The sequence below is a fragment of the Pagrus major genome, chromosome 20, assembly GCF_040436345.1.
Source record: "Pagrus major chromosome 20, Pma_NU_1.0".
NCBI lineage: Eukaryota > Metazoa > Chordata > Actinopteri > Spariformes > Sparidae > Pagrus > Pagrus major.
The window spans coordinates 8,144,674-8,158,422 of record NC_133234.1 but is presented as its reverse complement, the minus strand read 5'-3'; the positions used below and the strand labels follow the sequence as shown (position 1 = coordinate 8,158,422).

Sequence of the window (13,749 nt, the reverse complement as noted above, 5' to 3'; positions counted from 1 at the left end):
TTTGGATCTGGTTCGAGGGGCCTGCCGGCTGGACCGTCGTCATCCTTGAGCTCACACTTAGCTCGTTGTTGTTTTGTATGTCCGACCAGAGGGCTTGTTCTGTTATGTGGATGTTCTTAGAAAAATGGCCCTCTGAGACTGTAGTTTTCTGCTGCAACAGATGGCTGTTTAGAAGATATTTCTCATGGAGAGAAAAAGAAAGACAAGCTCCCCTAATCACACACAATAAACTCTTTTATTTAAATTTTAATTACTGTTTTGACTTCTTTCTCAGACATCCCTCCCTCCTCTGCTCTCCATGTTGATCACTTATTGTATCTCTGGGAGACCTGATCATAATGTAAGAGGACTGAAACGAGAGAGGGAAAGGAAGGAGGGTGAGAAATGGGGAGTCTGTGAGGAGAGAAGACGAAGGGAGATGAGATTGAATTTGAGCCTCATGTTGAATAATCGTAAACAGTGACCATGCAGATTGTTGCTTACTGTTATAAAGAGGACAAGAGAGTGTACTACTGCACTCCGATTCATTTATATGTATTCATTTACAAGTATAAGGGTAAAAATGGCTAATAATCTGACTTGCTGCTGCAATATTTTCATAGACAATGTTGTGGTCAAGAATCCTAGGATACGACAAACTTTTTTGATGTTTTTGGCAAAAATGATGAACAATTTTCATAAGAACTGAGCAAGGGCAGTGGTGCCTGGTCTCGTATTTGAGTGCTCCAGAAGTTCAACTATGACTAAACTCACTCATACTTCAGAGTTGGATCTGAGTTAATTGTAAAGCCTCCTATATTTACTTTCAGCAACGTGTGACAGTATTATTTAATAGCCCTTAAAGCTGTAAAGTACAAATCAAGATGACTTTGACAGCTATGAAATATTGCAAAATGTTGAAATGCAGAAAATCGCATGCATTTTAAAGGGCTTAATTATGCTCAGTTTTATTTAGGGTATATACTAGAAAATGTTTACATTCTTTAATTTTCAAAATACACGTTATTTTTCTCATACCGTCCATTACTGCAGCACACATATTCACCCCCTGTGTGAGCGCTCTGTTTTGGCTCCTGTCTCTTCAAGGCACCCTCCCAAAAAGCCCAGTCTGCTCTGATTGGTCAGCTCTCACAGGCCTGAGCAGGCACCACCTAACATGCTCCCACATCAGCTCTGCTGTTTTTACAACCACGGCCGTGTTGGGGGCGTGGCTGAGGGCGGTCACTGTATAGCTGTGACATCACAACCTTACAGATATCCAGACGGCTCGTTTGAAGGCTCCACTTCAGAATACAGAATTTGAGACTTTCACATCATTTATATAGCGCTAGTCCCGCTTATAATCAAAAAGACAGGAAGTCTCACTTTCTACAATATGGGACCTTTAATGTTTGCAGGCTATGTGTGTGTAGGCAACTAATATATAGGTCCCTGAGTTATTGATAAACCGCTGTAATCTCATAATTATATGTTGTTTGGATTGAAGGTTACAACAAAAAACTGGAAAGCAATTCATGTGGCTTGAAAAAATGAGCTTGACTCAGTCAAGTTAATGCTTGCATCCCTCACATCGTTTTAAAACAATGCTGCATCTTGTCCTGCATTTTGACCTTATGATGTCTATAGGAAACGTCAGGGGATCACTTAAGTCTGTCGGAGTCATCCTCAGGGGACAACAAATGCCTGGTAAAAAATATAAAACAAACCATCGGATATTTGTCGAGAAATTTCAGTCTGGACCCAAGTGACCCAACACTCCTGTGCCTAGAGGCATGTCACTATATCAATACAACTCTAATTTTTGCTCTGCAATTTTAAATACATGGATCAATATTCAACTGCTGATTTGTAATGAATGAATTAATGTGCAAATGAATGCGTCTGTGATTATATGAGGTGCGTTGGGAGCAATTCCAAGATCGAATTACTGGTGAAATTGTCTGTAATGACATTCAGTCATCAGCTTTGTAAAGCTGCTGTTCCCTGTAGCTGTGAGCTTGAGAGGACTTTGGATGTATTTTCTTTGCATTCCAAAAAAAGTGGAAAAAAAGAGGCTTTTTACATGCTTACATAACATGCTTTTACTCTGAAATGTTTTGGCCTTGAGGACTGATTTTATAACTGAGACACTTGACAAACGCCGGCCCGTCTATGTTTTGTGTGTGGGTTTGTGTCTACATGTCTACAGGTGTGCTGTTCACATGTATGTCCTTGTATATCATACAGCCAGAACACAGCTGCCCAGCTTCTGTTTGCTTTTCCAGTTCAACAACACAATAGACATGAAAGTGCTGATTTAGTCCGTGTGCCAAATAAAGCTGTAGATTTTATGTTTACAACAGTTCATCAGTGACCCTGCTGGAAAATGATGACTAATGATGACATTCACTCACAAGTATAACTGAGCTTAAAACAAGTTGCATAAGACATGGACACGTCAAATCCACTTAATTTATAGGTTGCTTATTATAAACATGATTTTAACAAAAATGGTTGGAAGACAGCGAAAGACAGGGCTCTGTCTAAAACAGGAAACTGTAATCTGCCTACTTTTATCTGAATAGAAAATCATCGGTCCATGGTCAGAACCATAAGTTTCTGTAAGTCATGAATTTATTCATAAAACCTTGTTCACGTATCTACCTCTGTTCATCAGACATCTGATTGACTTCACATCAGAGCTGAAACGTTCTGCAGGATGGTGCTATGCATGGACTCACAGTTATGTAAACACCCAGCCTACACACAGTGCTGCTAACATCTTTACACTCCGGTGTAAAGTAAAACATTAGTAACACAGTGTCACTCAGACACTCCAGCTTCAATATCAGACATTAACACAGTCATTTCAGTTGTGACTCCTGCATGACAGAACCAGATAAACAGTGACTCCATTAGCCATTACTGGTAACTTATAATTGTTGAAAGCCCTGAAACATCTGTGCCTGGACATTTGAATGGAGTGCCAACACTTCCCCTTGGTGGTGGAGCCAAAGTGCAGCAGCAAATGGATTTGGAACGGCTGCACCTGTACAATCCACCCTGTGTGAATTTTTAATCAACTCCAGATTCCTGTATTTCCATTACCCATGGTGACATTTTGCTCATTGCTTCCTGTAAAACATGACATATATGAATATATTATTTCTAGTTTATTACAATGAAATATTGTAAATGAAAATGTTAAACCTGGGCCCCATTAACTTCCCCAATGAAGAGTTATGCATAGTGTAACACAGATCTTCAGTTCTGTGTTTTCTTTTCGCAGGTAGATCTGACTGTGAGCTGTCAGGGTTGCTGCTGTGTTTTTTTTCCACACAGGGCTGTTGTCCGTCTGAACATGGACTAAAACTTTTAGAAAAATTAAACATGGATCATACGTTGTAACTTTACCACTCACTTCAAGTGGCTGAGTTTTGATGCTGGTTTTAGGGTACCACGGCCATTTAAACAGCTGGTACTGGGAAGCATTGAAGGGTCCTTCCTTCTTACATGTACTTTTCAGTGAATGTAGTGCCCTGCAGGAATGTTCCTTCAATTGCTAATTAAGGTTATAATCTGTAACCCTCCAAAAAACAGCACATGTCATCAGAAGTCTTCTCCCAAGCTATGGTGGGTGTAAACTGTTTTGCACTGCAAATTGTTTGTTCCCGCCCTTTGGCAGTTACTCTTTTCTGTCTACTGCAGTGGAAATGCAGCAAATGAGGCTTAGAAGATGTTAAGCGTTTCCCATTTCCAAGGTAAACTAAACAATAACTCACCACATCCCATGCAATATGCATGAAATGCATTAAAAATGAAGGAAAGTATGTTGTTAGAGAATGAGCTAATGCTCAAGGCTTCACGCTCAACAACACAGCCTTTGAATCTACAGTTTAGCTCCAAAGCAAAAAAATGTATGTAGACCTAAAGAAACTTTTGGGGCAGGCAATCAGAATCAGAATCAGTATTCCTTTATTGTCCCACAACGGGTAAATTTGTTTGCCACAGCAGCCAAAGGACAGAATATTACAAAAAAAACAATAACAATAGCCAAAAATTAACAATAGAATTAAAAAGGTAAGAAATAGAAGCAGCGTTAAGCAGAGTGACGAAATACACAGATCAGCCAATACATTAAAAACCACTGCCAAGTGAAGTGAATAATATTGATCATCTGGTTAAAATGCAATGATCTGCTTGGTAACCTTGGGTTCTGGCACATATGTGGATGTCACTTGACACACACTACCCACTCAATAACTATAGTTATATAGACCAAGTACAATACCTCATGGCAATAGAACTCAGATGGCAGTTTCCCCCCCAGTGGGACAATGCAACCTGCCATACTGTAAAAACGACTCAGGAATGGGCTGAGGAACGTGACAAAGAGCACAGGACATCAACCTGGCTTCCAAACTCCCCAGATCCCAAACCAATTAAGCATCAATGTGATGTGCCAGAGCAAGTCCAATCTATGGAGGCCCTACCGTGGATCAGATTCGCTCTGGCACGGACACAGGACCTTTGAAGGTGTCCTGTGGAGTTAACAGCAGATCCTCTGAGTCCTGTGGGAGGGCCACCATGGATCAGACTTGTTCCAGCACTAAATCGGATTGGGATCAGTGAAATTTGGAGGCCAGGTCAACGCCATGAGCTCTTTGTCATTTTTCTCAGATTATTACTACAACTAGAACTTTTGTGGCTCAGTAATGTTTTTTTGTGGTGTGGAAGGGCATATTGCTCTGCTAGTGGGACGAGATGATCAATGTTATTCACTTCACCTATAGTAGTTTAAATGTTTGACTGAAAAGGTAAGGCTTTATTTGCACTTGTAGAACCGGTTGCCTGCAGTGTTGCTCCAGCCTGTAATTTGTGTCTCACCCCAATCCACTTCACCAACAAAAATTAATTTCAGTTTAATGAACCACTTCTGTGTAATGTGTGTATACGTTGACATGGCTTTTCACTGCTTACAGTATATTCTGGAGCTTTCTTTCATTACTAAGGAGGCCTTCTTGCTGTTTGACCTACCAACTTGTGGTAAGCTGCATTTGAGAGACTGGATATGCCGCCTCAATAAAAAAGACTTTTTTTTTTGTATCTGTGAGTTAAAAGCAATCATAACTTCAATTTCTCTGCTGTTAAGACTGGGGCAAAAGGTAAGATGTTTTAAGCTGCTGGCTGTTTTTCTGTTTTTATGAAACCCAAATGATCCGTAGGTCTGCTATTTCCTTCCTGTCATAGTCATCCTTCTTGCGGTATTGGTTTCTTCTCAGCTTCACTGAAGGAGAAAGACTTGATTGCCCTTTTCATCCCTTCATTCCCCATCCAATAGTAACTGGACTATTGGTCAGCGTGTTGACACTCTACTCTTTGGCTCTACTAGAGAAAATGCAAAACCTTGTGACCATAGTGGCTCCAAGCTATTATCTGCTCATTACAGATGTTGTCTGGAAACAAAAGTAATTGTGCTCACGTCAGTAGGTCTCGGGAAGGACATACATACAGAAATATTCTAAACATTCAGCATATTTATCCATATAGTTTTACATTCTTGACTCACAGTGTGGTGACATGCACTTCATGTTAAAGCTACCGATAAGGGGAAATACCTTGATGGCTGTTCTTATCATAGATTCTCAATTCTCATGTGAAATTGACTGTTCACTAATCCCCGCCCGCCTCACTGTTACCCTTCCTGCTAAGCTTTCCATTCTCACATGGCACATATGCAGTTTACAGTAATAATGGTGACAGAGTTCCCACTCCCAGCCCAAGTTCAAACTGCTTATTTTCAAAAAGAGTCTTTTACTTTTACATTACACAAGATAAGACTTACGGAGATGTTTGGAAAATGAAACACTATCACGGGTAGCACCTGCTGCGGCTGTTCCGCAGGACACGGAGGCTAACGTTAGACTAAATTTTGATAACATCCTGGACTTCCACACAGTAGGGAGATACTTTCCAGTGGACTGACTAGTCGTGAACATAGATTTTTTAAAGCATATTCTGTAACCTTAATTTGAGATAATGGCAGAACAGATTCCTAAAAGGGTCGGACGCTTTATAAGACATCAATAAAGACAGAATGGTTTTATAAATTGTTCCAGAGTGCATTCAAGTCTTTCACAAAGTAGTAAACCTCACCTCGTCATTGCTTGTGAAAGACTGAGCCTTTCAGGGCTGCCCTTTTGATACACAATCATAATACCTGTTACCAGTTAACCTGTTTACCTGTTGAATCATCTCAAACAGGTGTTTTTAGAGCATTCCATAACTTTCTCAGTCTTTTGTTGCCCCTGTCCCGACTTGTTTGAAACTTCTTGCTGACATCATCAGTTCAGAATAAGCTTCCCAACAGTTTTGGAATTGGAGTTGTAGGTGAGGATGTAAAGATCGTTTCCCACTAAGGGTGATAAACCAGTTAGTTTTAATTTAAGTCAATAAAGACATTTTGTAATCCATTCTTCACACTTTCATTTTTGGGTTTTATTTGACAAGGCTAGAATAACGGCACCTCTAAGCTATTACGATGGTGTATATCACTCTTACTAGAGCCTAATGCACACTGCCTCAGCGTACTGAATGGAGAAAGCCAAACCAATTCAGTTATGCTAGGATTGGACAATCGCTGCTCTGGGAAGCGGTTAGCGAACGGTCGATTTAAGCTTTGATTGTGCTAATTTCAGAATTTTCCTCTCTTGAAGCCATCATCTTCCCATTAAGGGGTTTCTAAAATCTCCCAGTGACTCATTGTATGAACTGACTTTTTCTTCTGCAACAAAAAAACCCCACAACTGATTCTGCTCGTGCAGTCGGAGAGCTCTCTCTGTCTTCGTCTTTTGCCCCACAGAGACAGAAAGCAGGTTACTGAATAGCAAATTGGTGGTCTAATCAACTGGGGAACATTAGAGTGCATGCAACCTTAGCATTTGCATGCAAATATTCTACCATCCTGTTATACTTTGTCCCAAGAGGAAGATATTGGATGACTGTCAGGATGGAGCAAATGTATGAAGCGCCTAGGGATGATCATCAAGCACAGCAGTGGCATCCCAGCAAGCATCTGATGGGCAGTGATGTATGCTGAGCAGTTCACATTTCACAACAGGATAACAAAACATGTTTAGAATGCAGAGAAAGAACAATTTTGCTTGCAACAGCTGGAAACCTGCTTCTTTGACGCATTTCTGCCTTTATCTCGGTGAAACACATTAGACAGGGCTCCTGATATTCCCACCGGGTCCTGACCGAGGCAGTGTACTCATCCATCTTGTTTGCCAATTTTATCTCAACCCCTGTAATGATAGATGGCAAAATTAGATCTTCTCTCCATCTACTAGAATAGTTGAAAAATAATGCCGGAGAAGCTGCAACTGGTGACCATTAACTTGGTGTTATTTTGAAAAATATCCCTACAACCAAGTCTTTTCTTCATGAAAAGATATTGCAGAGCTATTGAAAAGCTATTGTGCCTGACTGTGTGTGTGTGTGTGTGTGTGTGTGTTTTATGTTAAACTGCTTGGCAGCCACGGTATTGGTAAATGATGCAACTCCCTGAAACAAACGTTTTCATCATAACAAAAGGTGTGTGTGCGTACATCGGCACAGGAGATAGTACAGTGTGTCGACAACATCTTAGTGATAAAAGAGCGTCTCGCGGCAGAGGCCAAGCCCTTATTACACCAACTGTGGTCACAAAAAGCCGACCATAACACATCTCTATGCCACTGGAATCGCTTGCTAAACGTATTCCTTTTAGAAAAGAGCTTCCCATTTCCCTGGCAGCACTTGAAAGCATCATTTAGTCTGGTTCTGATGCCTCTGTAATGTTTATATAGCTGTTTTTACTCACTTGTGTGAAGCGGTGATCACTTCCTTGAGTTTTTTAACTTCTCTCCATTATGCTTTTCTTTTGTCTTTCAGAATAAAGTAATGAGCATCGACGCTGTGAAGGTGAAGCTGCAGGTGAGAACTACAACATAGATCCAGCTATAATCTTTTAGTCTATTTAAATGGAGTGTCTACTCTCATTTTCGTCTAGGCAAGTTTACGTCTGTGTTCTGCACAAATCACCAGCAACTGTTTCCCATGGCGAAAATACCTCCCATACATCTTCATTGCCTGCTGTGGGAGGGCGAGGGAGCCCAAACGATGACTTAATGAGGCCTTAGTTAATCTCTATCAGTCAATTAGCCTGCTGCTCTGCCTGACTGAAGACACTAAAGGGAATAGCCGACTTTCCATCAGATTATCAGGCCTGGAAGTTATCAGCGAGGGACAGACAGAGATGCTGATGAATCCTCGACGTTCAAGAGCAGCATTAGATACTGTCTGATGAGTTTTCCACTTCAATTACACAACACTCACGTTCACCGTCCCCCATCATATTTCTCATCTTTAATGGATCTGTGTTCATCCATCAGTCTATCTGTCAATCGTGATAATTCCAGTGATTTCCTTGGAAGGAGTTTAATGAAACTTGCAGGCATTGACGCACTTTTTAACTACTTGAAAACTTTAACACAAAATGGTTGAATTAGAACATTACATTATGATGGCTTAGAGGTGCTCCTCCCATTTTAATTCAACGTTAGAACGATGATGCATGTTTGGACTGTGTTCATACAAAAAAAGTAAACATGATGTCTACAAAGTTATTACACAACAGCACAGAGAATACTTCATTAGGTGTGTGATGGGTGGTAGTTAGAATGATCTTGGATCAAATGACATGAGAGTGCTTAGAAATGTTCCCTGACATCACAAATTTGGCGGAGGTCTGAGTAGACATCATTGTAATTTTTTTTTGGTAATACTGCAATGATAGTTTTCTATCTTTTTTTTTTTTCTTTTTTGACGATTTTGTACAGGGAGGGGTTTAAGCATAGCCAAAACAAGTTGGTTCACTAAGACAGACATGCTCAATGGGCCAGGTATTAACAAAAAACGTATGATTAACGTGCAGTTGTCTTAAGTCATTTTGTGTGTTATCAAAGCACTTTTGGTTCTTAGTCTGAGACCATATTGAAAATCTCTGATATTTTCACATAAATCTTTATACAATTAGAAGGTTTGAGGATTCATAGAAAGTGAAGCTGTCACTAGTCCAATAGTTTTTCTAAGCAAAGAGGGGCTTTCTCAACATCAAAACATGGCTAGACTCAAGGTTTCTATGGGGGAACTATGAAATTCTTTCAGAAACTGGATCAGTTGTATCCAAAGTATGATCAGGCAAACCCAAAGTGACCACACCATCAGAAGATCAATACATCACGCTTAGTTCCCTGAGAGATACACACAGTGCTTCATCTGCAAAAGTCCTGTCAACAGAAGGCTGCCTTGTAGTGGTGTCAGAGGACAAGTAACAGTTTCTAAACCACTTCTCAGGAGAGGAAACAAGGCCAGAAGCTTGAGGTGGGCTAAGAAATACCAGAATTTCACAGTGGATGACTGGAAAAAAAAGTCTGATTTAATGATGAATGCAAGTTAGAGGTTTATGGCAGTAACAGAAGGGTGTATGCAAGGATTGGAACAGGAGAGAGAATGATACCACAGTGTTTCAAACCTACAGTGTAACACGGTGGCGGCAAATTACAGGTCTCGGAGTGTTTTTGCCTCCTCTGGAGTTGGACACCTACGCAGAATTGGCTCCACCCCAGGGCCAAAGAAGACCAAGCAGTCCTGTCTGTCAAAGACTTTCCTCCGCAGTCACCTGACCTCAACCGCATTAAACATTTATGGGGGCACTTGAAGAATGAGAAAGCCAAGCATTTTGTGTCAGGAAAAGAAGCTTTGTGGAACACAGTCAAATCATGCTGGGATAACATGAGTCATCAGGTTTTTCAAAAACTTGTGGAGTCCTTGCCAGGTCGAGTGCATGCTGTCATTGAAGCAAAGGGAGGAAATACCAAATACTAAATACCAACATATCATGACATTTGAAACAGATGTAAAATAGAAGTATCTTGACCCCACTGTTTGTCCTTAGCTAAACATATTTAGCTTGTGTCATGTACATGATGTAAGTTGTGTCACATAAGTAAAGCCAGTTAACATATTTTAACCAAAACAACAGTCTTTTCCTAAACCTAACCCAGTAGTTAAATACCTAAACCTAAACAAACTGTGACCACGTCTTTATTAATGTCACAATGGTGCTGAAGGTCACGTGACAATGAAAACAGAGGTGACATGACAAAAGTCAGCCGAATTCATCCTTTGCTGCACGTCCAAAACTCATAAACTGCGGATGTTGTCAGATGACAAGCAAACAGCTTAAAATGCATGATATGACACATGCAATGCTCTTAAAAGTGGCCTGCTATTTATATACCATCCCATAAGATCATGTTGGCTAAATATTATGCTACTTGATGGTGATGATTATGATCAAGATAAACTCTTGTTCCTCCCTTTTGTAGATCTGGGACACTGCTGGACAGGAGCGTTTCCGGAGTGTCACACATGCTTACTACCGCGACGCTAACGGTAGGACTCCTGTGTGTTTGTCAGTGTGAGCCTGTTTGATTATGACTGACATTATTCCCTCTACCTTTAATCTCCTCCTGACACAAACAAAATTTTCTGACTGACGTTTCATTGCCCTTGTTTTCTACAAATGTGTGACTGACAGCAGCAGTCTCCCTGCTGCGCCCTCTTTCCTGTTGGGAACGAAAAAAAAACCACTCAGGTTGCAGCTGATTTGATAGACCGGTACGTGTGTGTGCGTGAAAGCATTCGCCGGAGGCTCTGTGATGTGCAGGTTCCCTTAAGCGAGAGGCTAACCACTGGGTGGGAAAATGAGCCTGCCTCTCACACAGCGGGTGGCGGGACAGCCATGAGCTATTCCCCTGTGTGTGTGCCTGAGTGTGTATGTGTTTGTAGCAGTTATACCTCGAACAACCCCACTGAGTACAGACAGCAGTGTGCCTCAGGCCGAGCTGACTGAGCAGGTGTTTTGGAACACGCACAGACGTACACACTGCTGTACTTGCAGTGTTCTGTTCAGCAGCATACCAGATAGCATCTTAATGTGCGATTGTTGTGTACGTGGTCCTGTTGTATCTTTATGTATGAGTGTGTGCTTGCGTGTGATTGCATGCAGGTACAAATTTGTGTGTAAATGTGTTTTAAATGAGTGTGTACATGTAAAAATCACATGTGTGTTCACGTTATCCGTGGCTACAAATGCGTGTGTGTCTGTGTGTGTGTGTGGCTGGCCAGTTGCCCGGCGTTATTCTGATCTGTCAGTGCAACAGTTTACCCTCGCTGATCTTTAACAAGGCTCCCGGGGAGCTTCAGACCAGCTCCTCCGAGTTGTCCGTCTGTTACTGACTTTTAAATAAAGCTCATTCAGTCTGACGGGCAGCACCAGGGGAGAGGAAGCAACCCGAATGCAGCTGTCACAAAAGCTGTCAATTCTGGCGAACTAATGGACATTTTTTTTTGTGAGTCAGACTTTGAGACGTAACGAGCCAATGGTTGGTTGGAGGCCCCTGCCTCGTGTCTGAGCATCGACAGGTAGAAGTGAGCAAGTGGGATGTCTAAGAAAAGACTAAATGATTATAGTGCAGATCTATATTCTGAAGCACGACACATCCATTTCGGAGAGAAACACTGGCAAAGATTTATCATTTCAAAACTTGTATTGAGGATAAAGTCGGTAGCTTTGAGTAAATGGTTCAAAGGTATGGGATAAAGCCTGACAAGGTGTCCATTATCAGGAATTAATGGACAATTATAGGAGGCCAGAACCAAGCTGTGTGTCGCATTATGGAAACCTCAAAGGGCTTCAGCAATCCAGCTTTCGTCACTGTCACTTGCCAAAGAAAAAAAAAATAGACCATTAATTTATATTTTCATGCATTTTATGATCAAAATCTAAAGTTTTTAACTGAACACCTGAGGGTTTGACTTATACCTGGAACAATCATGACAATCCCATAAGGTCATTATGCAATGGAAGCGTTGTTCACTACTCCAGTAGATAGGACAAACCTTATATACGACCTAGCAAAAGGAGATAAACGAGTCCGCTCAGCTCATTGAAGCTTGCAGCTCAGCTATTAGCCAGTAAGCTAACGTTGTGCTAGCAAGGTTCAAAGACAGTAACTGTGTGTGGTTGACCGAGGTAAATATAATTTTATGCTATGTTTTAAAACAACACTAGCTAGCCATATCATGTCATGGTCCTCAAATGAATATCTCAATATAAGATTTTCATTAACAAATGATAGGTCACGTGTTCTGTCAGCCGCAGCCCGAAATAGCAAGATTAATTGCAAATTAAGGAAAGTGAACAGACAGTTGAGTTTAGTTCCATAAGTGTCTGTATATTAGGAATTAATTGAGACCCTGCAGCCAATCAGAATCAAGCATTTAACCAGACCATGGTATCAGACCATATATCCATACAATCGCCAGAGAATCACTAATTATGTAGACTTACATTTTGCTTGCTAGTGTTTGCTATTCTTTTCATCCCTACATGAAACATTAGCAAAGCACATATGCTCTGCTCTCGTTTACAGATATTTCTTTGGATCTCCTCACTACAGCCAAAGTTTGCTGCCACCACACAGCTCAACTGCCATCTGCTATGAGTTAGGAAAAAGATTTAGGCACATAAGGTGCTGAATTGAACACTGTCCACAAGTTTTGATGAAAATGTCAAGTGAGCGACCGGCCATCAATTTGTCAGAGAAACAGGAACACCTCCTGACTGCCGGTTATGTCACTCCTTAGGCTAAAATAGATGATTGTACAACAAATGAGTCATAATCTATTGTTGTTTCTTGTGAATAAAAGTCTGTCTTGTGGGCTGTTGCTCTCTGTTGGGGGCTGATGTATACTCAGCATCACTCAGTGCTCACTGATTCAGAGAGTGTGTAAGAAAAGACATCACAGCATTGAAAGCTTGGCAGCTGAGATGGAGACGAAATATAAATCACTGAGGTTTTGGCTGTCATTCCTTTGAGTAATATTGCCATTGCACTCAACCTGTAAGTTGTCAAGATGTGGGAATGCAGAAAATGTCGAGAAAGAAGTCAAATGGTTGTGTGCACATATAGTTTTCCTGTTCATTTTGTACATTTTGAGGGTGCTCACTTAGTTTTACCTCCAAAAAGTGCTCACGATAATGGGCTGAACTCTTGTGTTGTTTAACAACTTGTCAGATTGTCTGACTGCTGATATGCTTCTTGGCCTGCTGGACTTTGATGTAGCGATGCCAATGTGTTTCCAGAGCTCTGCTGTTATTGTGTAGAGTGGTTGATATCATAACCACATAAACCAAACTTTGCTTCATTAAGCTTGACTGTACCAAGGCACAGTTTAAGTTCAATACCAACTTTTGGTACGAGTTCTCTTTAAAAATATCCGGTGGTTCCATGCTTACTAAAACACAGACTACGGTCACCAGTTTGACAGCCTTGTCAATGTGAAAGTCAGGTAATAAAAATAAAATGTGATTGCGGTATGATAAGTTTCTTCACAAATATCAATATGGTGACGTATGACACATATAAAGCTGGATGTATGTGTGGTTTACAGGAACCTGAACTGCTAATATTATATCCTGGCGACAGTGCTGCTTAAAGTGATACTTTGCCCCAGGACAGCTATTGATGTATCTTTTATTCAGCTTTGACCCCAATCTTGGCTGCCATTAGGCTTTTAATGAGAAAGCAAGAAGATCCAGACAATCAGTGCAAATGAGCTGGTGGTTGCAGCGAGCCCAGTGCAATCTGCCAGGCCCAT

At 41.0% G+C, this 13,749-nt stretch overlaps 1 protein-coding gene across 1 annotated transcript in view; it reads left to right on the top strand.

The window, feature by feature from the left end:
• Window positions 1-13,749, top strand: part of LOC141015035 (ras-related protein Rab-26) — a 99,966-nt gene that overhangs the window by 37,095 nt on the left and 49,122 nt on the right. The window contains exons 3-4 of the mRNA XM_073488931.1: window positions 7,915-7,956; window positions 10,413-10,479. Coding sequence (XP_073345032.1) covers window positions 7,915-7,956; window positions 10,413-10,479 — 109 coding nt within the window. The remainder of the gene's footprint in view (window positions 1-7,914; window positions 7,957-10,412; window positions 10,480-13,749) is intronic.